At 41.3% G+C, this 25,842-nt stretch overlaps 1 protein-coding gene across 13 annotated transcripts; it reads right to left on the bottom strand.

Moving 5' to 3' along the window:
* Positions 1–497: 497 nt before the first annotated feature.
* Positions 498–24,987, bottom strand: CYP2U1 (cytochrome P450 family 2 subfamily U member 1). Of its 13 annotated transcripts, none has more exons than XR_008617862.1 (7): positions 24,409–24,985; positions 11,989–12,624; positions 9,671–9,832; positions 8,343–8,510; positions 5,481–7,593; positions 3,890–3,953; positions 498–3,597 (listed from the first exon to the last, which is right to left on the bottom strand). XR_008617862.1 is itself a non-coding variant. In XM_028492161.2 (6 exons), exons 1-6 carry the CDS (start codon positions 24,896–24,898, stop codon positions 7,500–7,502), a joined length of 1,572 nt encoding a protein of 523 aa, XP_028347962.1. In that variant the 5' UTR covers positions 24,899–24,985; the 3' UTR covers positions 7,406–7,499. The 13 variants fall into 13 exon arrangements, 1 of the variants encoding a protein (XP_028347962.1); XR_003680624.2 differs by having other exon boundaries at positions 6,770–7,593; XR_003680626.2 differs by having other exon boundaries at positions 7,076–7,593.
* Between the last annotated feature and the right edge of the window lie 855 nt (positions 24,988–25,842).

Here is a 25,842-nt window from a genome sequence, read left to right as displayed (position 1 = left end):
CCCCTCCCCCTTGGCAACCACCAGTCTGTTGTCTATGTCCGTGATTCTGTTTCTGTTTCCCAGATAGGTTCATTTGTGCCATATTTTAGATTCCACATATAAGTGATATCATATGGTATTTGTCTTTCTCTTTCTGACTTACTTCACTTAGTATGATAATCTCTAGTTGCATCCATGTTGCTGCAAATGACATTATTTCGTTCTTTTCATGGCTGAGTAGTATTCCTCTGTATATATGTACCACATCTTCTTTATCCATTCATCTGTCAATGGACATTTAGGTTGTCTCCATGTCTTACAGAGCCAGGTATTTAAAGAAAGCTGATAGTGATTCCTTGTTTTAGTTTTCAAAGTAAAATCATTGATTTTGGAAATAGCAAGTTCTTCATTGCTCTATGTGAGCAAGAAACATCACTCTAGATGCTGGAAAAATCAGAGGTGACTAGAATGTAGTCTTTGCCGTTCAAGGGCTCATAAAGTAGTAGGAGAAATAAATATGGGACAAAATGTTGTGCTTTCCAGAAGGGAATGCAAGGGGCTGTGGGAGGTGGGTAGTGAGGGGGGTGGGGGAAGCAAGGGGAAGACTAGCATTTAAGGAATGCTTAATTTGCCAGGCTCTGTGCCAAGCATGTGATACGTAACTTCTCATCCACTCCCATCAGTCTCATGTCACTATTTTTATTCTCTTTTTGCATATGGGAAAACTGGAAGCTTAGAGAGGAAAATAACTTGCCTGAGGTGTGATAGGCAGGAAGAATAGAGGCAGGTCTTGAGCCCCAGTCTACCTGAGTGCAACGTTGTTGCTCATAACGTGTCCTAACCTACTTCATCATGATGGATCTATTACAGCAGAGTAGTGAGGATGATTAGAAGGTTTTCGGGCAGAGAAAATGTCTTGAGGACATTCCAGACAGAGAGAAAAATGTATATGTAGTCTGTGAAGGAACCGAGATTAGACAGTGGTCTGGAAATACATTAACATAGGATAACAAAAGCACAGGGTACTTTTGGGTGAATGAAGATGAGACTGCAAAGGTAGGCAGGGGCCAGATGAGGGTGGACCTTTTTATGGGAATCATGATCTCAATCATATTTAATTTTTTCAATTTATTTAGAATTGCACATAGAAAAACTGTAAAAATAGTACAGAGGAGCCCATATATCTCTTAGCCATATTTACCTATTGCTAACATTTTATCACATTTGCTTCATCTTATCAATTGCCTAGATCTATTTATCTATAATAGATAAGACAGATATTATATACATTATGCATAATCTCTGAACCATCTGAGGTAAGTTACACACATCACGGTCCTTTATAATATTTCGATGCATATCTCCTAGGAATAGGGTGATTCTCTGACGTAACGATAGTAATCAACTTTAGTAAATTTAACATTGATACATTTCTATCCAACTGATCTCCTGTATTCCAATTTAGTTAATTGACCTAATAATGTCCTTTATAGTTTTTTTTTTCCTTCTAGTACTAAATCCAGTCTAGAGTCAAGTATGGCATTTAGTTGCCATCTCTCTCTGTCTCTCTCCCTTTTTAAAAATAATAGCTTTACTGAGGTTTTATTTAATTTGTTTTAATTTTTATCTTTAGGCACCAGCTTTTTCATGAACATTAGTTTGTGTACAAGGAAACCATATAAAGGACTTAAATATCCTTGGAAGATATCTTTCAAAACTACAATAACTGACAATTCACTACATGCCTTTGCATACCAGGTGGGAAGAGGGTTGCTAAACAAGCTCAGATTGAAAAAAAATAATACAATGAGGACAAATGCTGCCGAGCAGAGTATGATGGGAGAAAAGAGTTTTCACTGGTGGAATTTCCCTCTTTAGTGTCATGTTTTAGAATTAGAAATGCCAAATTGGTAGATTCCTTGTGGAAAATTTTCTTTTAAATGAGGCACAACCTAAAGAAAGAAAACTCTGAGTTGTAAACCTGACTAAGAAGGAACTATAAGATATAGGTCATTTAGTAGCATTCTTATCAGTTGTTCCATTAGTAATTTAATTGTAAACATGTTTGAGAAAAATAGCTTAACCATGTTCTTCTGGTCTGTTTGATTTGACATTCTGAAATATTTTCTTAGGCTATTTTGTCAATATATTTGTACCCCTTGTCAATAGTTCTTTGAAATGTAACTACGACTAGAGATTAGCCATCCTTGCAAGTCATATTCTACGTTATGAATATGTTCATGTGATATGTCTAATATTTGCTTCACAATAAATCAGTGCAGAATGGAGCTAGAGGCAAGTGGGATAATGCAGATGAAACAAGATTTGCCCATAACTTCTGTATGTTTCAAAATGTCCGTAACTGTTTTATGCTTAGAAAATATCAAAATGTTTCAGAGACACATACAGATGTATTCTTTTTACTTTTTAGACCTTTGGGGATTAACCTGGATTAATTTGGGAAAGTCATCCTTTTGGGATTAACTTGGAAAAAGAAGTTAATTGGAGAAAAGATGTTACTTTAGTTTTCTAAGTGATTAACCAACTGTCCTAGCACTTTTTGAAATACATTATTCCTGTTCTTTCATAATGTGATGCCACTTTTATACACTAGAGGATATGCTCTCTATTTTGTTTCGTTGATTCGTCTGAATATCCCAGTGTTACTACAAAACTGTTTAGTGATACATTACTTTAAAAGATAGTATCCACCCAGAAATAAATCCTCATATATATGGTCAATCAATTTTTGACAAGAGTACCAAGACCATTCAATGGGAAAAAGACAGTCTTTTCAACAAATAGTGTTGGAAAAATTGTTATCCATATGCACAGAATAAAGTTAGACCCTTACCTTACACCATAGACAAAAATTAATTCCAAATGGATCAGAGACCTACACTTAAAAGCTAAGACTACAAAACTCTTAGAAGAAAACAGGCAAAAACCTTCATGACATTGGATTTGGCAATGATTTCTTGGATATGACACCAAAGACACAGGCAACAAAAGAAAAAATAAACAAATTGGACTTCATCAAAATTGAAAACTTGTGCAACAAAGGGCACCTCTGGCCAGAGGTGGAAGAAATGGTGGAAACTGAGGATTTAAATAAACAGGGTAACTGTAGATAGTGAGGAGGGCTCTGAAGGAAATAAGCTGGGTGATGAATCAGGGAATATTTTAGTCCATTTAGACTGTTATAACAAAAATACCATAGACTGAGTATCTTACAAATAACAGAAGTTTACTTCTCACAGGTCTGGAGACTAGAAGTCCAAAATCAAGGCATCCGCAGATTCAGTGTCTGGTGAGAGCCTGCTTCCTGGTTCATGGACGGCTGTCTTTGCACTGCAGTCTCATATGGCAGAGGGGGACAGGGAGCTCTCTGGGCTCTTGTAAGGATCCTAATCCCATGCAAGAGGCCTCCACTCACGTGACACAATCACGTCCCAAAGGTCCCACCTCCAAATACAATCACACTGGGATCAGGTTTCAATTAATGAATTCTTGGGGCACACAAACTTTCAGTCTATAGCAGGGTGTTCTCAGGAAAGGCCACTTTAGATAGGGCTTTAGCGGAAGCCGTCCCTCAGGAGGTGACCTCTGCACTGTGACCTGCAGGAGGAAGACTGGGCTGTGGAAAAAGCCGGCAGTGGGCTCATCTATAGGAAAAATCCATAGGTTCGGGTATTTTAGAAAACTCTTCTTCCTGAGCTAAGGAGTGTAATAGAGACAAGCACTCGATATTTTGCCACAGTGGGCTTATGTAGATTCATCCCTCTCTCAAATAATGCTGGACTTTGACATGGGAAATAAGAAGCTTCGGCTGTGCTACAGTCCTGAGAGTAACTGTGCTCTGAGAGGATATTTTAAAAGAATTATCCTCCTGTCTAGAGATCATGCTTACATTCCATGTGGCCATCTCCCTCTTTTTGGAAGTCTATTCCCTCTTCCTTTTCTTAACTTGACATCTGGTAAAAGAGAATTTTGTTTAGCAATTTAAAGAAAACAAAACCCCCCAAACCAGACATGACACTATCTCAGTTAAAATTAAAAGTTTAATATAAGCATCAAAAATCATGCTAATGATGAGGACTAAAAAGTAGGTATTAGGCAAACTTATAAAACAAAGTACTATTATTTTTACACTTCAAAAAAATCATAAAGTAAAAAATCGTAAAATATCAACATGTGCAAGGGAAGCATTAACAGTCCTTTCAGTGATTTGCCATAAACAGATGTTTTAAAAGTGCTACAGTTCAAGGCATTATATTATATTAAGGTTTCATAAACATCTGATTTCAACATAATCTCACAGAAGAGTTTTTTTTCTCAAGTTAGCTACAAACTGTTTGGTTAGGGGGTACTGAAAATGCATGTATAAATCGAAGAGTAAGAAACTTGCTAATGCAAAGTTATTAGTGCAATTCCACAGCATATGAAACTCCAGGTCAGAACAAACTGCCCTGCTCATGGTACAGGGTAATCCACACAGGCATCATCCATCTAAAGTCTCTAGAGGCTTCCCTCGTGGCACAGTGGTTAAGAATCTGCCTGCCAATGCAGGGGACACGGGTTCAAGCCCTGGTCCAGGAAGATCCCACATGCCACGGAGCAGCTAAGCCTGTGCACCACTACTGAGCCTGCGCTCTAGAGCCCGTGAGCCACAACTACTGAGCCCACGTGCCACAACTACTGAAGCCCATGCTCCGCAACAAGAGAAGCCACCGCAATGAGAAGCCCACGCACTGCAATGAGGAGTAGCCCCCGCTCGCAGCAACTAGAGTAAGCCTGCGCGCAGCAACGAAGACCCAACGCAGCCAAAAAAAAAAAATTATTTATTTTTTAATTAATTAATAAATTAAAGTCTCTATAACAACCTCTCCATTCACTCAGTGCCTATGCATTTCGTTTCTTAGTTTTTCTTTTTTAATTAACAAAAATCCTCAAGGCACCTAAAGATTGGCCTGTATTTCATTTATCCATATTGAAAATGCAGAGAGGCAGACTGGTATGAGATCAATGCAGAGGGGCAGTATAAAGAAGTGGTACAGGAAGAACTCTCCAGTTACAAAGACTGGTAGGTTTGAAATGCACAGTGGTACTTTTAAACTGCATGTAGGCCGTAACTTCTCTAAGCCTGAGCTTCATCAGCTACAGAACGGCATCCTCTTACTAAACATTCTTTAAGAATTATGTAAGCATACAAGTAAAGCATAAAGTATGGTGCCAGCATGAGGAAAGGCTCAAAAGTACAGTTGCTTATACTATTATCACGATTCTTTCTATATAAGGAGTATAATGGGAGAATAAAGGAAAGGGCTAGCCACTTTTGGAGCATGTTCTCTTTGGGCAGGTCAGTTCTTCATTGTCTAGGACTGCTCAGACATTTAGCATCCTGTCCTCATGGCAACAAAAAAGCCATTAGCACCTCCATCACTGTGATAACTGAAAACACACCCACATATTTCCAAATATCCCCTGAAAGAAGTCATTACCTTTTTTGAGAACTGTTCTTTTAGAGGGAGTTTATTTATTAAGAAACAATTTAGTTATCTTAAAAAGAATAAGAATGCCTTCCTGTCTTTGCAAGTCTTCAAGGATGAGATACATTAGGCCTGGTGGCAGGAAGAACAGTTAAGGAATGTTCAGTACGGTTTGAATCCTTTTCTCATAAATCCCAGTATTAAAATTCCAGAGCTCACTATTCAGGGCTCAAGTCAAAAGCTAGAGCTACATCCTTGTGAGTAAACACAGCAGAAAGGAATTCTGCCATGAAGCCGCTTCTTCAGCTAGGTTCACTGTTCACGTAGTTGAAATAGAAGGCAGACGTACACATTCAGATAATAACCTTTCCTCAATGTACTAAACAAGGGTCCACTTCATCCCATGTCTACAAAAAGTAAAAATTAAAATCATAAAAAGACAATAACAAAACAAGTCCTCTAAAACCGACATAAGATCTGTGTCAAGAAAAGCTCTAGGTCTTCCCTGGTGGCGGCGCGGTGGTTAAGAATCCGCCTGCCAATGCAGGGAACACGAGTTCGAGCCCTGGTCGGGGAAGATCCCACATGCCGCGGAGCAACTAAGCCCGTTCGCCACAACTACTGAGCCTGAACTCTAGAGCCCGTGAGCCACAACTACTGAGTCCACGTGCCACAACTACTGAAGCCTGCGCACCTAAAGCCCATGCTCTGCAACAAGACAAGCCACCGCAGCGAGAAGGCTGTGCACCGCAACAAAGAGTAGCCCCCGGTCGCCGCAACTAGAGAAAGCCCGCGTGCGGCAACGAGTACCCAACGCAGCCAAAAATAAATGAATAAATTAAAAAAATTTTAGGGCTTCCCTGGTGGCGCAGTGATTGAATCCGCCTGCCGATGCAGTGGACACGGGTTCGTGCCCCGGTCCGGGAAGATCCCACATACCGCGGAGCGGCTAGGCCCGTGAGCAATGGCCGCTGAGCCTGCGCGTCTGGAGCCTGTGCTCCGCAACGGGAGAGGCCACAACAGTCAGAGGCCCGCGTACCGAAAAATAATAATAATAAAAATAAAATAAAATAAAATAAATAAAATAAATAAAATTAAATTTTAAAAAAAAGAATCTGCCTGCCAATGCAGGGGACACGGATTCGAGCCCTGGTCCAGGAAGATCCCACATGTCGCGGAGCAACTAAGCCCGTGCGCCACAACTACTGAGCCCGCGTGTGCCCTAGAGCCTGTGCCCCACAACAAGAGAAGTCACCGCAATGAGAGCACACGCACGGCAATGAACAGTAGCCCCTGCTCACCGCAACTAGAGGAAGCCGATGCAGCGACAACGATCCAACGCAGCCAAAAAGAAATTAAGTAAAAAAAACACAAGAAAACAAAAAGAAAAGCTCTAATTCATTGTCCCCTAAACCCACGTCCTTCTCTGATGAAGTATTCAAGTCTGAGCACCACTTTCATGTTGTCCTGGGTCTTAAACAGGTAGGTCTTCCTTCTCCTCCTGAATTTGTTCTCCAGAGCTTAACAGTGCTTTGGTGATGTCAGAAAAGATGGAGCATTTGACCATCATTCATGCCAAGACAGAGAGAGAAGTCAAATTTTGTTACCGTCATTTTCCACGTGGAATGACTGAGGCACTGAGGGATGAGAAGAAATGCTCATTGGTGGAGGCTGCTGGGAATAAAATCTGGATCCCCTGCTTCCGAATTCAGTACTTTCGTCGCCATCCCCCAAGTCACATGCATTACTAAAATGGCTGAAGTTTCCTTCTGAGGAACCCTCCAAGACGAAAGGTCCCACGTGCTCTACCCTCTTTCCAATCTCTCTCTAATCCACGCCTAACCTAGACCTGCAGAGTTGCTGGATCCGCTGTCAATTACAGAAGGAAGAATCTGTTTAGAAGGACATGTATTTACATTCTCTGCACCATCTCTTCATGGAGATGTTCTTTATCTCTTTGAAATGATTATATTAAACGGATGCGGGGCTAAAGTTAGACCATATTTCCCAGTCAGGATCGGCTTCGAGTCCTTAGGCAAAGCAAATGTGAAACTCTGCATTAGGCTCACGAACATCAGGAATAATTCCATCTTTGCCAGCTGCTCTCCCATACATACCCGCTTCCCTAAAAATGAAACCAGGAAAAAAGGTAAGGATTATAATACCAGCCCTTTCCTACCTCAAAAGGGATAAATTTATGAAATTTCTAAATTGAGTGTTTTAAAGGCAGACATAGAGAGTTTTGAAATAAAATTGCCACATATACCCCATGGCTTCCCACAGTCTATGCTGATCAGAACTTTTCCATACCAAGTTCACATTTTAACTCCTACTCATAAAAATCTATCCACATCCTAGATAGGAACTAAAGACGGAGCCAATGAGGCGGGCTACCTTGTCTCCTCCATACTTACTTATCTCTTTCCTTGCTCTTACCTGGAAGATTAAGGAGAAAAGACATCAAATAAGAATCTCTGGAGCATTCCTTTTCTATAGAAAGAAGCCTACATGCCCTAATCTAGGAACCTAAAAGAGGGACTGGTGAGATTAGAGAACCCACCCTCTCACCCACCATTCAGGCAGGTCAAAAGCTACTCTTAACTCCAACAGTTCCCTGGGACTCAAACAATCACCTGGACAACTCAAAATGGAAGATTTCTAGTCATATTTAAAGATTGAAAACCAATTGCTTTCACTTTGTTTTTAAAATCTGAAATAAACATAGTGGAGATGCATTATCTAAATTATTTCTCTCTTATATTAGCTTGCCAAGAAAGAAACAGTTTTTAAAGAGTATCATGAAATAATAAAAGATTCTTTTGGTTCTATTTCTTTTTTAAATTATGCCATTAAGAAAATAAAAGTTTAACTGACCTATCCCAAAAGGAATAAATGTTTCCTTTTTAATAAGCTGTCCTTGATCATCCAGAAATCGATTAGGGTAGAAATCATTTGGTTTCTCCCAAATGGCTGGGTCTCTGTGTATTGACCACAAGTTGGGTAATATTATCGTGCCTTTAGGAATGGTATACCCTTGGAGCACTAAAACAAAACAAAACAAAACCACAGTATCATTCAACATGCTTTTACTAATAACTCTTGGTAAATATCACTGTCTAAACAAACAAACAAACAAAAACTAGTTACATATCTAGCTTCTTAATTTGCTGAGAGTAAACTCTGAGGTACTTGAGGGCAGAGGCAAAATCTTATCAACTGGCATCCTCTCCATACGCTCCCAGGACCCAGCCTGAGGCAGGGCACAGGAGTTGCTCTGATGGATGCTGAGGTAATCAATTAAATCAAATGATAAAAACATTACAATTAAGAGAAAACATTAAAACGGAAATCACAGAGCATTTCAGGTGAACTTTCCCAAAGAATTACAAATTCCTAATACTTGTATACAATTTTACAGTTCCCAGTCTTTTATGTCACACAATACAATGAAGAAGGTAAACTAAGGTAAAGGGATGTACAGGGAAGTCAATACTGGTTCATACCAGCTGACAAGTTCATATGCACTTTAAACAACACCCCAAGGATACTGCACACACCTAATTTACACCAAAGAAACTGTTAAGTGATCCAATGTCATTTATAAGTGATTGCCTCCTACAACTGTCTTATAACTAGATTTAAGCCCATTTCATCATGGGCTCTCTCCAGAGGACGAAAACTCCTTGTTATGAGGGATGCTTACAGTGAGTTTGAGTGCCTAAATGTCAAGGACACTGTAGGCGAAAGGCTGAAACATGTGCCTTCAGAATCAGATGGGCTCTTCTAATTCTTTAGTGCTTGTGCTTCAGTTGCAGAACCGTAAAAAATGAAGTAGAATAATTCCCAGTTAAACTCCTTAATTTCATAATTAGGCTAGCTCTTCGGACCTCCAAGAACAGGAGGACTGAGAGGGGCCTTTGTTAATTCTGGAGTTTGTTTCTGCCAGTACAGCCACCTTAAACGGCAGCATAATTTGACCAGTGTAAGTGTGCACGCGCTGAAGGCTAGAGAGCTATTTACCAAACAGGCGGGGCTGGAACGCCAGCCGGTACAGCAAATAAGGGACAGCTGAGGCGGAAGCATCCTCTGGTCATTTGATTACCCGTGACAACAAACCCTTGCCACCACCTCACCTCAAGTCCTCTGGATGAAGGGGACGGGCTTCCCTCGAGGGCGTTCCAAGGAGGAAGGCCCCGACTTGCCTGTTTTCTCTGAGGTCATGTGAGGGATGGAGAGTGGCACCACCACGCTCAGCCTCTGCACCTCCATGATGGTGGCTTCTGTGTAGGGCATCCGGGCCTTGTCAGTGAGGGAAGGGGCACGGTCACCACCAATGACCCTTTCAATTTCTTCATGAACCTTTTCTATACAGAAAAAAAAAGGAAAGCATAATCCAAAAGATAAGCCAGGAGAGACCGCCCTCCCGTTCACTCTCCCCATCACCATATCCACACAGCTGGTGAGTTGGCAGCACAGGCCTGACTTGGCCTCAGTGAAGCGAAGCACTGGTCAGATATTCCAGTGGAGACAGCTGGTCCCAGGGACCCTGTACCAGCCCGGGACTCTGAAGGAGGATGGCAGAACAGAGTGGCAAAGGGGAAAGCACTCTGGATTCGGGAGCACTCTGAATTATTCTCTCCTATCAACATCTGATTGACTCTAAGCTTCTACCTGTGACAACGTGTGGTAGCCCAACATGACCCCCAGTGACCCCCGACTTCTTGGTGTTCACAACTTCGTGCCATCCCCTCCCACTCTGTTCCAAATTGGTCTATGTGACCAGCAGAATAAAGGAGAAGCAATGGCATGACCATTCTGAGCTTAGGTTATAAAAGACACTATGGCTTTTGTCTTGGCCACTTACTCTCTAGGGTCATTCACTCTGGGGGAAGGCAGCTGCCAGTAAAGCAGCCCTATGCAAAGTTCCAAGTGGCAAGGCCTGCAGCCAGCCGCCCTGTGGATGAGTCATCTTGCAAGTGGATCCTTCAGTCCCAGTCAAGTCTATAGATGTTTGTAGCCCCAGGCCAACATCTTGATTACAACTTTCATGAGAAATCCTAAGCCAGACCATCCAGGCTAAGCTGCTCCTAGATTCCTGATTCTCAGAAACTATGTGAAATAATAAATGGCTGTTGTTTTAAGATGCTAAATTTTGGGATAATTTGTTAATCAATAGTTAATGAATATAGGTAGGCACAGTCCCATCTATAGTAGGCAGGAAATGGTCCCTCAAAGATGTCCATGCCATAATCCCCTGGAACCTGTGAATATGCTACCTTATATGGTAAAAAGGGACTCTGCAGATGTCATTAAATTAAGGACCTTGTGATGGGGAGATTATGCTGGATTTTCTGGGTGTGTCCAGCCTAATTACATGGGTTTTTAAATTGGAGAACTGGGACTTCCCTGGTGGCACAGTGGTTAAGAATCCACCTACCAATGCAGGAGACATGGGTTCGAGCGCTGGTCCGGGAAGATTCCATATGCTGCAGAGCAACGAAGCCCGTGCACCACAACTACTGAGCCTGCGCTCTGGAGCCCGCGAGCCACAACTACTGAAGCCCACGCGCCTTAGAGCCTGTGCGCAGCAACTGCCGAGCCCGCGTGCTGCTACTGAAGCCCGCGCTCCGCAACAAGAGAAGCCACCTCAATGAGAAGCCCGCGCACCGCAACGAAGGGTAGCCCCCGCTCACCGCGCCTAAAGAAAGCCCGCGACAGCAACAAAGACCCGAAGCAGCCAAAAAAATTGGAAACTTTTCCCAGTTGAGTTTAAGAGTCAGAGGGAGCTATGACTATGAAAGAATGATCAGAGAGATGCAACATTGCTGGCTTCAAAGATGGAGCAAGGGGGCCACGAGCCAAGGAAGCTGCAAATGGCAAGGAGATGGATTCTCCTCCAGAGCCTCCAGAAAAGAAGGCAGCCCTGCCAACATCTTGATTTTGGTTCACTGAGACATGTGTCAGACTTCTAATGTATAGAATTGTAACATAACACATTTGTGTTGTCACTAACTGTGTGGTTATTTGTCGTAGGAGCAACAGAAAACGAATACACTATTCTCCCCTGTATCCTTCCACTGAAATTCACTACCTATTGGTATTGATGTGGCAGAACTAGCTCTGTGACCTTGTGAAAATCACAGAACTTCTCTGGGCCTCTGGTCTCATCTTCAAAAAAGATGAATGGGTTCAGATGATCACTAAGATTCTCTTCAACTCTAAAACAGTCTTCTCTAAAGTTCTTTCTTCATCATAGATTTCACACAGAATCAGACCTGTAGAGATTTAAAGCAGATTCAAGCAAGCTGAGACCTTAGTGCCACTGTCTAGAAACTTGGAGTTTCGCTGTTAACACCTTACCAATTCCCTATGAGATGCAAGTATTTCCATTTTATTTTCCAGGCTGAAGACACTGCTTACTGACAGGAGCCACAGGATCACAAAGGTTGCTGATTTAAATGGAAATGAAAAAAAATATATCCTGGTTTTGCCATGAATAAAGGAAACATCTGTTTATTACCTTGTATGTCGGGGTTCAGTGACATATACAGGAGGCACCAAAGCAAAGAGTTAGTTGTGGTATCAGTGCCAGCAATGAAGAGATCGCCAATGATATAAAATAAGTAATCTTCATCAAAACTACTATTGCTATTATTTTTCCTCTCCTCCTCCACATGGAGAAGATACATGTCTATGAAGTCCTGAGGGTTCTCTATATCCAGAGACTCTCGATGGTCTTCGATGATTTTTTTAAGGAAAATAGTTAAATCCTTTTCAATCTGTCTTAATTCCTTAAATGGTCCAAAGGGAAGGTAATAAAGCCAGGAGCATATGTTGACCAAGAGGAGCTGGGTGTTCAGACAGATTTCTAACGCCCGTGACATAAAATTAAGCATTTTCTTAAACTCACTATTGGTGTAATCAAAGCGCTGGCCAAAGCACAAAGAGCAAATTATGTTAGAGACAGCGTTGTTGACAATGGGGAAAGGATTGAAGAGGACTTCTCGATTCTTTTGCATTTCCTCTTTCACATATTTGAACTCCTCAATAATCTTGGGCTCCAAGCTAAGCTTTCCCAAGCCAAAATGACGAAGAGTTGAATGAGAGAACTTCCTCTGTTGTCTCCAGACTGGACCATAATGCGCGAATACAATCCCTGCAAAAGGACACCAAGGAAGGAAGGTAAGAAAGAGCAATGCTTGATAATTAATACCGAACAGGACCAACCATGAAGGGTATTTGTATTTCTCAAGTCACTTGTGCAAAGTTCATATACGAACAGATAAAGATCACCAGTCAAGAAGAATGACTAGCAAAATTTAGTTATCAAGATAGTGTATGTTTATAATAACAAGTCATATCCAATTTGATTAGGAAAATTTTCTATAAAGCTTATTATTATATATACTAACTCCTGGTGAAATGAAACGAGTTTCAATTTCTAGAGTTAGTGTAAATTTCAAAATCTTATTTTCATAAGAATACAGACTAAGAAAATATTTCAGGCGAGATAAATGTGAACAGAAGGATAAGCATGGTTAACAGATTGCACATGAGGGCAGGGACAATATCTGACTTTGCTCATCATTAAAATCCAAACTTCTGGCATAGTGCTGTGTACAAAGGAGGAGATTGTTAAATATGAGCTGAATAAATCAACAGCCCATTGGCCATCAAAGTTTGGATCAAATAACTGGCAGGTAATCTAAAATGTCTGTAGTTGCAAACAGCCCTAATTTAAAAACATCTGAACTCAAGGGCATTTACAACTACATCTTATGTGATTCTCACTTATGTTATACATCTTCCACCATCAAACCCAAAAGAACTGCTCTCAGATGTTGTATCAGATTGTTCTCAAATTTTCCTTGTTTCCTGTCACTTACTTCATTCTCTTTTCCATGGTGTGCTTTATTGTTTCAGCCAGCTCTCCTCCTTCCATTTTTCATCCACTTCATTCCTGCTACCTTCAAGGACATGCTTCATGCATTTAACAAATATTTCTGAATGCCTACTATGTGCTAGACACTGGGATGCTATGAATACAGCTGAGAATGAAATAAAGACCTCTCTCAGTGGGTATGTCTTCTCACAATCTTTGATACCTATATAAAATGACTCTCAATAGAAATATCCACATGGTCAAATGTATTGGATGACTTGTCACTTCCACTTTCCTGCCTGGAATATTGCACACATCTGCTCCAATCTGATGTTGCTTTCTAGGCCTTTTGTTCAGGTGTTTTTGTGATTTCCATTTGACATCATTTAGAAAATTTTTTTGACCCTCCTGTGTTGAACTCATTTCCTGGATTCTACGTCTTTACCTTATTTCACGCCTGTATTTTGCTGAAGCCCATCCTCTAATAGCTTCCTGGGAAAGGATGCATCAGAGGCAAATTTCTAAACATTTTTAGAAAATGTATTTATTGTACCTTTCCCCCTCCATCAGAATTTTGAAGACATTGCTAGGAGTGCACTGATGTGTCATAAAATATGTACACCTTCAATGTGACTAGACATTATCAAATTCTTCTCCAAAGTGGAGAGTACACCAGAAGTAAATGAATGATCTCTTGTCAAATAGTTACCATCACTTTGTAGTCATCAATATTTTATTTTTGCCAATCAGAGGGCTGAAATGCATCTCATCTGATTTTTATTTGCATTTCCCTGATTGTTACAGTGGGTTGGAGCAGCTTCTCATATGGTTATTGGCCAGGTTTCCTATTCTGTGATTTGTACTTAATAACTGTGCAATTTTTTTCTTCTTACATATTCTACATGCATAGCAGACATTGTCTCCCATCATGTGAATTGCTTTTTCATGTTTTAATGCTATTATTTGATAAACATGTTTTAAAGGTAGTTCCATTTCTCAATCTTTTTCTCAGTGATTTGTGCTGCATGTCTTATTTTAGAAATCTTTTCCTACCACAGGTTTATAAATACATTCTCAACTTTCTTGTAAAGTTTAAAAATTTTGCTTTTTCATTTAAGTCTCTATAACCTACCTGGAATTTATATTTATGTTAGGTATTCCTACTTATTGTGAAGAAGGAATCCACTTTTCCCCCTATTTTGATAACCTATTGTTCAAGCACCATTTATGAAATAGCCTCTCCTTTTCCCTACTGATCTACAACATTTGCTGTACACAGGCAGCTCAGTTTATAGTTTTTCTAGTCTGCTATATTGTATATTGGTCTACTTATTTATGACTTGCTTAAAGCACACTGTCTTAACTATTGTTACTCTAGAATAAGATCTAAATAGACTTTATAATAAGTCTTAATATCTAATAGGGAAAAGTCCCCACCACCACCACCTTGTTCTTTTTCAAAATTGTTTTTTGATTACTCTTGGCTCTTTACTCATATTTATCAAACTTTAATCAGCTTGTCAAGTTCTATTTTTAAAAAAACACCTTTGAGATTTTGATGGGAATTGCATTTAACTTAACAGATTAATTTGAAAATTGCCTTCTTTATGATAATTGGACTTACCTGCAATCCAAGAATAAATCCAACTTTGGTTATGATATTTTTATGCTTTTTTAAAGACATAGTTGGATTTGGTTTCCTAATATGTTAAGTTTTTAAAAATTCATATTCATACATGAAAATGGACTATAAATTTCCTTTCTCATAATGTATTTGTCTGGATATACTCACCTCCTAAAATGAGCCATGGTGTATTCTTTCTCTCTGGAAGAATTTGTCTATAATTGTAATGGCATGTTCTTCTTTTTTCCTTATGTTTATTCTTTTGTTCTTTTTCAGATATATAAAATTAGCTATCTACCTAATTTTCAGACCTTTATCCTAATGAAGGATAGTTAAGGCTGTACAATTGCCTTTGGGTACCACTTTAGCTGCAGTCCACCAGTATTGTGTGCATGTCTTTTCAATGCATTTTAAGTATAAAAATTTGGGGACTTCCCTGGTGGTCCAGTGGTAAAGAATCTGCCTTACAATGCAGGCGACGCTGGTTCGATTCCTGGTTAGGGAACTAAGATCCCATATGCCGCGGGGCAACTAAGCACGCAGCACGCGCGCCACGACTACTGAGCTCGCGCGTCTCAGAGAGCCTGCGTGCTGCAAACTACAGAGCCCACGCGCTCTGGAACCCTCGCGCCACAACTACAGAGCCCATGTGCCCTGGAGCCTGTGCACCACAACTAGAGAGAGAAAACTTGCACGCCACGACTAGAGGGAAGCCCACACGCCGCAACGAAGAGCCCACATGCCGCAACTAAGAACCAACACGGCCAAAAATAAATAAGTAAATAATAAATCTTTTTTAAAAAAGTATAAACTTTTCTATTATGATTCTCTTTTGCCACCTAGATTAATTTGGCTTACGATGATTTTCGACATTGATGAGGCTAGCTTTTTAGTCTAGTATGTGATCAATTTTAATAAAATTTCCAAATAAAATTGAGAATTTTTATACAAGCAATTGTTGGGTATAGGGTCCTCTTTCCAACAGAGAAAGCTACATAACTGTCAGAATCAAATCTTCTTTATCCCTGCCAAAGTTTTATCTGCCTGATCTATCAACTATTCAAATACTTACATTAAAATAATTTGCACTAATGGTGCATTTGTCAATTCCCTTTTTCAGTTCTGTAAGTTTTCGTTACTTGTAGATATATATCATGGCTATATATTTATATATAATATATAAAATATTTTTAAATTGATATATAAATATATAAGATTAAACTGTATTAAAAAATTGTATATACCTACGTTGTTAGGTACATATGTATGATAGACAACATTGTTAGGTACACTCAAATTTAGAAATAAATGCCCTCTATTAGTTTTTCCAATATTTATTTACAGTCCCCTACATGCCAGATACTAAAGGCATACGGATTTAAAAGACACAGTCTTTTGTTCTCAAGATGCTTCCAGTTTTGTGAGGAACTGGATAAACCAACAACTCTAATACACTGTTGTATGTTAGACTGTATTGAAGTTGCATATTGTATTGAATGTTGTATGGTAGATTGCACTAAAGTTGCACAGTTGGAATGCATGGTATTGAATGCTGCATTGTTGGACTGTACGGTATTGAATGTTGTATGTTGGACTGTACTGAAGTTGCACTGTTGGGATGTACAGTATCGAATGTTATGTTGGACTATACTGAATGTTGCACCGTTGGAATGCATTGTATTAAATGTTGTATGTTGGAGGTGTATTGAAGTTGCAATGTAGAAGGAAAAAGCACCATGTCAGCTGAGGGAAAGCAGTACTTCTCAGAGAGGACATCTGAGCGATACTTCATTTGTAAATAAGGATGTGTATGAAGGCACATTTTAGAAAAATAAAGAACTTGGGGGAAGTTAAAGAGGGTACAGTATTTCAAGAGGGCTGAATTATCTTCAGGGAAAAATTCAGGTTTAGATAAGGCAAGGAAATGGAGGGAACCTTCTCAAAAGAGACTAATATCTGGGCATTAGGTATTTGACAACAATCTGACAGGTATGAAGTGCAAGATAAGAGGTGACCAAGGAGACAGTGCCTGAGAATGCCAGGGATGAGAGGCAGGGACAGAATTAATGGCCTCAGGGTTTCAAACGTTACAAAATACCCATGTCATGAAGCCAGACTGGCTTAAAGCACGGGTCCCCAACCCCCGGGCCACAGACTGGTATCGGTCCGTGGCCTGTTAGGAAGCGGGCCGCACAGCAGGAGGTGAGTGGTAGGTGAGCGAGCAAAGCTTCATCTGTATTTACAGCCGCTCCCCATCACTCGCATTACCACCTGAGCTCTGCCTCCTGGTGAGCTGTATAATTTTCATTATATATTACATTGTAATAATAATAGAAATAAAGTGCACAATAAATGTAATGCACTTGAATCATCCCTAAACCATACCCACCCCCCCATCTGTGGAAAAATTGTCTTCCACGAAACTGGTCCCTGGTGCCAAAAAGGTTGGGGACCGCTGGCTTAGAGTCTTAAGAGTGTTTGGAAGAGGTTCAGGCATACCCTGTAGTTGCTGACATTTCCATTCTTAGCCCTGAATGTATACAATGGATGTATACAAAGACTTCATCTCAAGGAGGATAATAACACTGAAAAATAAACATGGCTCCAAAGCAAAAACCAGGACTATTGTTTGGGAATGACAAAAACATACCCTCAAGCTAGTCTGGCAAAAAGGCCAGTTAGGCTGTGGATGGAACCAAAAAGCAGGAAGAGCTGGGTGTTACCACCTTGGAGAAGACTAAATGCCACAGAACTCCTCTCTGCACCTATTTTTCACTTCTTTCTTCCTGACTGACTTCATTCTTTCCTACTGTGAACCAGCTTTTCCAAGAACTGGGAGCTATCTTGAGATGCCCATTCTCCCATTTTCACCACCGGAGAGAAAAGCCCTCTAAAGCCCTCTATTCTCTAGTTCTAACCTGAAAAACACTGGGGAAGGACTCAGATGTTTCAGTCAGGTATTCCACGGTGATACCAATTTGGAATACTTTACATTTATTATTTGGCTTGAGGTTTCCAAACTATGCCACTAGTATCAATTCTTACCCGAAAACTATGTGTGGATCGATCTGTAGCTACGAACTTTTGAGTTGTGTCCAGCCCACAGACTCACTACCATCACAAAGAGGTGAGATATTCTGATCAAATCACCTTTGATCAGGGGTCTATCCCCTGACTAATCACTGCGGCCAGAAAGGGGAATTCATGTAAAGATATAGCATCTCCCGTTCCAACCACAGTTAATGGATACAAAAGGGTGGTGGAGCCAGAGTTACTCAGAAGAAAGGGGTGCTCTTGTCAGAGGACTAGGTGCTAGACGGCTGAAACAAAAATCTACCTCAAACCAAACAAAGGATAGGCTAAATTGACTATGATACATTCTCACAAAGGAATATTGTACAGTTCTTAAGAACTTTGTAGAAAATTCAATAATATGGAAAAATATTCATAATACTTTAAGTGATAAAAATAATCTTAAAGAGTGTGAAGAATATGTTTCCATTTCAAGGAAGCAAATATATTTTTTAAAATACCTGTACATATAGAAAAAAAAATACTAGAAGGCTGCTACAGATTGAATGTGTCCCTTCAGAATTCATATGTTAAATCCTAATGCCCAATGTGATGGTATTTGAAAGTAATCTTTGGGATGTGATTAGGTCATGAGGATGGAGCCCTCATGAATGGGATTAGTGCCTTTATAAAAGAGGCCCCAGAGATCTCCGTTGCTCCCTTCACCATGTGAGGTTACAGACAGTTGTCTGTGAGTCAGGAAGCTGGCCCTCAACAGGCACCAATCAGCTGGCACCTTGATCTTGAACTCTCAGACTCCAGAAATAAATTCTGTTGTTTATAAGTCACCTAGCCCATGGAACTCTGTTACAGCAGCTCAAATAGACTAAAACAAAGGTGATACATAAAAATGTTAATAGTGGCTATCTCAAAATAAGACTGATCACAGATGATTTTCAATTATTTTTTAAAAGAATTAAAAGGAATTCTTTTACTCCTGTTCCACGTTTTATGTTTTACAATAAGCAACATATATTACTAAAATAAAAATAGTTAATGGACTTCCCTGGTGGCGCAGTGGTTGAGAGTCCACCTGCCGATGCAGGGGACATGGGTTCGTGCCCCGGTCCGGGAAGATCCCACATGCCACGGAGTGGTTGGGCCCGTGAGCCATGGCCGCTGAGCCAGCGCGTCCGGAGCCTGCGCTCCGCAACGGGAGAGGTCACAACAGTGAGAGGCCCGCGTATCGCAAAAAAAAAAAAGTAGTTAAAATATATTAAATTTGATGCAATTCTACATTAATCACACATACGTTTTCTTTCTCTTGAAGCAGAGAAAGTGTTATCCACTGATTATATTTGCCCTTCCCTTCCATAGGGTCATATAAGTGTCCCTCTTAGTGGGAATTCAGGCCTTCTTGAAATGAGCACGTAACTATTTAAACTATGTACTTGGGCTTCCCTGGTGGCGCAGTGGTTGAGAGTCTGCCTGCTGATGCAGGGGACACGGGTTCATGCCCCGGTCCGGGAGGATCCCACATGCCGTGGAGCGACAGGGCCCGTAAGCCATGGCCGCTGAGCCTGCGCGTCCAGAGCCTGTGCTCCGCAACGGGAGAGACCGCAGCAGTGAGAGGCCCGCGTACCGCAAAAAATAAATAAATAAAATATGTACTTTACTGCATTTACTACAAGATTCAGTTATCTTGTTTTCCTCATTTATTTTCAAATTGCTCAAATGAACTTTCACTTTCTATCTTTATCTCCTAATTTCATTTTGTATCTTGTACCCCTTCGAGGTAGTCAATCCTGACTGGTCTAGCCTGTACTTCTAAAGTTCTTCAAAATTTTCTTTTGCCTCCCATTTTCATGTCTTTGCAATTTCCTTTGACTCTTGCGCCAAGTCTCACAAAATTAGAAGTAATCTAATTTCTATCAACAGGGAAATAGATAAATTACAAAAGCTAGAGGTAAAAAGATACTTTATAAATATATGACATATGTAAGGTTTTAAAAAACATACCAAATAAAGCTATGCACTGTTTATGAATCTGAAGCAAATATGAACAGTGATGAGTTTATGTTACTCTCTGAACTTTATATTTGAAATATTTTATGATAAAAATGTGAAGTGCATAAACCTTTGAGAAGAAACAGACCACACTTAAAGTACTCTTTTGGTAGCCTTGGCTCTGACTTTGTAAGGTTTTTTATTGAAGTATAGTTAATTTACAATATTATATTAGTTTCAGGCATATAAGACAGTGTTTCAAAATTTTTAGATTATACTCCATTTAACGTTATTATAAAACATTGGCTATATTCCTTGTGATGTACAACATACCCTTGTAGCTTATTTATTTTATACATAGTAGTTTGTATGTCTTAATCTGACTTTATAACTTTATTTATTCCTGCTCAGGAACAGAATCAGATGGATGAATAAGTATGATGGGCATACCTAATGTAGAACATCTTTCTGGCCTATCTACCTTACTATAATTTTCATGGTTAAGAAGAACATCAACTTGTCTAAGCATGATAATTTGAAAAACTCAAATATAATAAATAACCTCCCTACATTCTAGAACTTGCTGGCAATGTGTTAAGTGAACTATTTCCAGCACATCACTGTTCATGAAATATTCCTTCTCTCCCAGTCTTATCAACTTCAGCAGCAAAACTTTTTCAAATATCTTATAAAAATATAAACATTTAATAACGTTATTGGCCTCTAATTCTTAATATCACTTTTCTTTCTCTTAGAGTCCATGCATCCTGCTTCTGGACAACTTCACATTTCACAATCTTGCCACTGGAAACAGCATTGAAGGTGGCTCGGGCACTCCTCAAATCTTGCTGAGCTGAGCCTCTCAGCCTTTCACTCCTGTGGCTTATCTTCTTCAGGATGACCATGCCATCCACTTCTTGATCTATGACGGCTACCCAGAACACATCTGCTTCTTCACCCTTCGATGGGCATCTTGAAATAAACTCACATTCTCCCCTTTTATTTTTCACCCTTGAAACAATTCCATTAAAAGATTCCTTGACTATCTACATTTTCCTATTCGGATGGCCTGTTCTTTATTCCAAGTTAAATCGACAAGCATTTTCCTTGTGACATATGGTTCCTGCTTTACTTTCTCCTGTCAATCACTTTCACCAGCAACCTAAATTTCTTACAGCACATTCGCCCAACACATATCCACCGGAATACAAGAGTAGCATCACCTAAAAAGTCCTAACTGTCTCTTGGAGGAATTAATGCTTTAGTTGCGATGCTGAAGCACCAAATTACCCCAGGTTCCCAGGACTTTGCAAAATAAGGAGGGATCCAATAATAAGCTGTGATCCAACTAATACTTAGAAACTGCCTTATAGATTCTTAACCAAACTATACACCCACCAAGAAGGACCTCGAAGAAAAAAATCTAATTCCTACCTTTAAAAATCAGGAGGAAAAGACAGATGAGCAACAAAAGTAACAATATAATGTGGTAAGTGCATCAACAGATGTTAGATGTATGTATGTATCAATAGATGTATGCATGCATTCATTCATTTCTTGATTACCTGCTCTGTGCAGATTAGTAGGCATACAGTGGTTAACAAGATGAGCCAGATCTTTGCCCTCACAGAATTCACATTCCAGTGGTAGGTGGGGTTGGTAATAGGCTAAATGCTTTCAAAGTTTTTAATGAATGAGGTTAGTGAAATATAAATGAGATAAAATAAGTTGTGATACTGGGCAGTGTCTAAAATAGTAGTGAAAGGTGACAACTGGCCTGAGAGATGATAAGGAATAAACCAAGTAAAAAGTTATCCCAGGGGACTTCCCTGGTGGCGCAGTGGATAGGACTCCGAGCTCCCAATGCAGGGGGCCCGGGTTCGACCCCTGGTCAGGGAACTAGATCCTACATGCTTGCCACAACTAAGGAGTCCGCCTGCCGCAACTAAGACCCAGTGCAACCAAATAAATAAATAAACATTAAAAAAATTTTTTTAAAGTTATCCCAGCCCTAAGGACGACAAAACCCAGTAGCCTGAGGCAGTCACCAACTTTCCAGGAATCAGCTTAGTGTGTCCAGAGCAGACACTGTACTTGAAATGTACAATAAAGGGAGAGTGGAAAGAGATAAAGTGAGAGAGGCAGGCAGAGGCCAGATCCTTTGGGGCACAGTAGGTCTAGTATGGAGTCAGAAACAACTGGTTTCAGTGGGGGAAGCGACATGATTTGTTCTGATTCACACTTTTTTTTTTTAAAGAAATCCCCTTGGCTGCTGTATGGATAAAAGATCAGAGCAGAAGCAAGCAGGCTAGTTAAGAGGCTCCTGGAGTAAGAAATGAAAAATGATGGTAGCTTGGATGAGATGGAGACGGAGAGAAGTGAATGGATACAGAACATGGATATATCTGCAGTAGGCTGACAAGACTTATTGACTGGTAGGGAATGGGATGAGGGTTTAAACGAAAATAGTGGTATCACAGAGAAAAGAGTAGCTCACCTCTACCTGGGAGGATAGAGAAATATGTCACAGAACACATTCTCAGAGAGGTGACATTTAAGCAGGTATGAAAAAATACAACACAAGTGTTGGTGAGGATGTGGAGAAACTGAAACATTGGTTGCTGCTAGTAGGAATGGAAAATGGTGCAGCTGCTATGGAAAATGGTATGGCAGTTACTCAAAAATATTGAACATATAATTATCAGAGGATCAAGCAATTCCACTTCTGAATTTACACCCAAAAGAACTGAAAGCAAGCTCTTAAACAGATATTTGTAGACATACCATGTTCACAGCAGCATTTTTCACAATAGTCTAAAGATGGAAGCATGCAAGTATCCATCAGGGGACGAATGGATAAACGAAATGTGGTACATACATTCAATGGAATAGCATTGGGTCTTAAAGGAAAGCAATTCTCACACATGCTACAATATGAATGAACCTTAAAACATTATACTAAGTGAAATACGTCAGTCACAAAAGGATAAATATTGCATGATTCCACTTGTATAAAGTACCTAGGATAGTCAAATTCACAGAGACAGAAAACAGAACGGTGGTTGCCAGGGGTTAGAGAGTTTTTAAATGTTTAATGGGTTTTTAGTGTTTGTTTAATGGGTATGAAGTTTCAGTTCTGCAAGATGAAAACAGTGCTGGAGATAGCGGTGATGGTTTCACAACAACGTGAATGACTTAATGCCATTAAACTGTACACTTAAAAATGGTTAAGATGGTAAATTTTATGTTATCTGTATTTCACCACAATTCTTTTAAAAAGAGAGAGGAAAAGAAAAGCAGGTGGGAGTTCTCCAGGCAGCCACGAGAACTGAAGAGAATTCCAGGTAGAAGAAGCAGCATATGTGAAGACATGGAGAGGGTGAGGTATGAACTCTGACATGTATGATTTGTTTTTCAGTGGGACATTTATAATATTAAGATCATCATTACTACTTATTTAAAATCCTGATGCAAAATTCTGGCTTAATCAGATTCTGAAAAGCCTGGATCTCTTTATACCACATGCCAGGAAGAAGAAGTAGTAGTTCATTTACTTAATAAATAGTTCTTGACTCCTATATGTGCCAGGCAGAACAAGGAATAACTCTGTCTTCCTAGATGTCAGTCTAGTGGTGAAGACACATTCAGGCCAAGGTTACAAAATTATGAAGCCTCAGTATTGGTAAGTGCAGTGAAGGAAAAGTACTTGTGCAATGAAACTGGTTCTAACAAAGGAGACTAACTTACCTGCCACGGAAGTGAGGAAAAAACCTCCCTGAGGGAAAGACATTTAAATTAACACCTGACCGAAGGGTAGGATTGACACAGACGGAAAAACAGTCTGGGACCCGTGCCGGCCAATAAGACAAAGGGGAACACTGATAAACAAAAAGGGCAAATGTGATATTCTATTGCAGCGGATAACATGTTTACCAACGCTCAAAACTGCCCAACTTAGACTTCCATAAGCAGGAATCACAGAAACTATAAATCTATTGTATATTAGGTTTGCCAATTGGCTCTTATCGTGTTTTCTGGACTTTCTATCTTATGGGGAAATAATCTTCTTAAACTCTTGCACCCAAAACGCAAAAGGTGTAAATATCCCTCTCTCTTTCTAACACGGCCGAAGTTTCTCGTCGGGAACACAGCCTGAAGACTGAGGCCTTGTTCTGGGAAGGAGCGAATACTCCTGGAAAGATGCAACCTATCACAGCTGCAGGGGATCTCAAAGGCACCGGGAGTGGGAGGCAGCGCCACCCTCCCCCTCCGGCGCTGGGTGCAGGTGTGAGGCAGGCTGGGTGCGCGCGGCCGCAGGGGGCACAGAACCCCCAGCCCCGGAGCACCTGCAGCCCCAGCCGCGCGCTCACACGGCCCGTGACCCCCAAGACTCCCGCGGCCGCGGCCCAGCTCACCCTTCCCCTTGGTCAGAATGTAGTTGAGCGGCATCCGCGGGCGGTCGCTGAAGACCTCGGCCTGCTGCACCAGCGCCTCGCGCACGCTCTGGAAGTCGTTGAGGACCACCACCAGGTAGTGGCCGATGAAGAAGCTGTAGATATTACCGTACACACGGGCCAGGTCTGCCAGGAGCAACTGCACGCCCAGGCCCGAGGTATTCAATTCTCCGGTCCTTGCCCGCCGGTACGGCCAGCTCTTCCGTCGGAGAAAAGGAGGCAGCAGCACGAAGCCGAAGTTGCCCACCACGGGCCAGGGCGTGGGCCCGGGGGGAATGCCCCGCTTCGGGCGCCGCCACAGCCAGCTCCAGCCCAGCAGCGCGGCGAGAACTAGAAGCAGCAGCGCGCCGCCCGTAGGGTCCAGCCGCAGCAGCCCTGGGGGGGCGTGCAGGAGGCGCAGAGGCCAGGGGGAGTCCTCGGCGGGGGCCTGGGGCAGCCCGGCGGAGGCCATGGCCTGTAGGCCGGTGTCCTCAGCCCCGGGCTCCTGCCGCTAACCTCAGGAGAGCACACGCAGATACCAGTGCTCGGCCCCAAAGCCAACTCCCCTGGAAGCCCAGGGGCGGGAAGGAGAGCGGCGGAGGCCGCTCCGGATTGGCTGCGCCCACCGCTTCCTCCCAAGCCCCTCCAATCAGCGACGCCCGAGAAGAAACGGAGACGCGCTCGCAATCAGGCTGTGACGGTCCGCGGACCAGGCTGGGCAAGCTGTCTGGAAGTTGGCCTCTCAATCCGGGTCGCGCCCCTCTGCTGGGTCGGACTTGGCTGTGACCGCCCCTGAAAAAACAGATGCTCGCACCACATCCTTACGCTCTGATTGGTTACCGGATTTCGTGTGTTGTCAGTTGAGTGCTTAAACCGTGCCAGGTCAACAGGCCCCTCATATGACTCAGCCTCAACATCAGCGCTTCTACCCTGAGCTGGGCGAGGGGGGTCCCCGCCCTATCTCCTGGTAGCAAAAAGACAGGGTTACTGCTTTATCCAAATCGGGATTCGGAGGAAGAAATGACCCTTTCCTCCACCCACTGACAGCAGGATGATGGAAATGCAATGTGTAGAATTTGTAGATGTAGGTGGACAACGCTCCGGAGAAAGGATGGGTGGGGAATAGTGGGGTGGGTGGGGTGATGGAGTAAAGCTCTTATAACTTGCCATACACGGGAATATCCCTTTTATGTGGAGAGTGAAAGTTCAGCGTCCGTTTCAGCGTATGGCCTGGGTAAAGCCGAAGACCTAATCCAGAAATTTGCTTGGAGGATTTAAGTAGCTAATAATATAAAAAGAAAATCAATCGGGTGAGGAGTGGGTCACAATATCATTATAACTATGCTGAGGTTGAGATTTTAAGTGAGAATTGTGTAATGCTTTAAATACAAAGTCCTTCTTTAATTTTCCATAATT

This window comes from Physeter macrocephalus, chromosome 7 (genome assembly GCF_002837175.3).
Source record: "Physeter macrocephalus isolate SW-GA chromosome 7, ASM283717v5, whole genome shotgun sequence".
NCBI classification, from domain to species: domain Eukaryota; kingdom Metazoa; phylum Chordata; class Mammalia; order Artiodactyla; family Physeteridae; genus Physeter; species Physeter macrocephalus.
This window is presented reverse-complemented; position numbering and strand designations above follow the sequence as displayed.

Bases quoted from the DNA above. Each gene is read 5' to 3' on its own strand.
- CYP2U1 (XM_028492161.2), bottom strand. From the start codon at position 24,898: ATGGCCTCCGCCGGGCTGCCCCAGGCCCCCGCCGAGGACTCCCCCTGG. The intron at 12,625-24,408 runs GTGAGCTGGGCC...GTCCTTTTGCAG, and splicing joins CATTCTGACCAAGGGGAAGG to GGATTGTATTCGCGCATTAT. The intron at 8,511-9,670 runs GCAAGTCGGGGC...GTTTTGTTTTAG, and splicing joins CATGACCTCAGAGAAAACAG to TGCTCCAAGGGTATACCATT.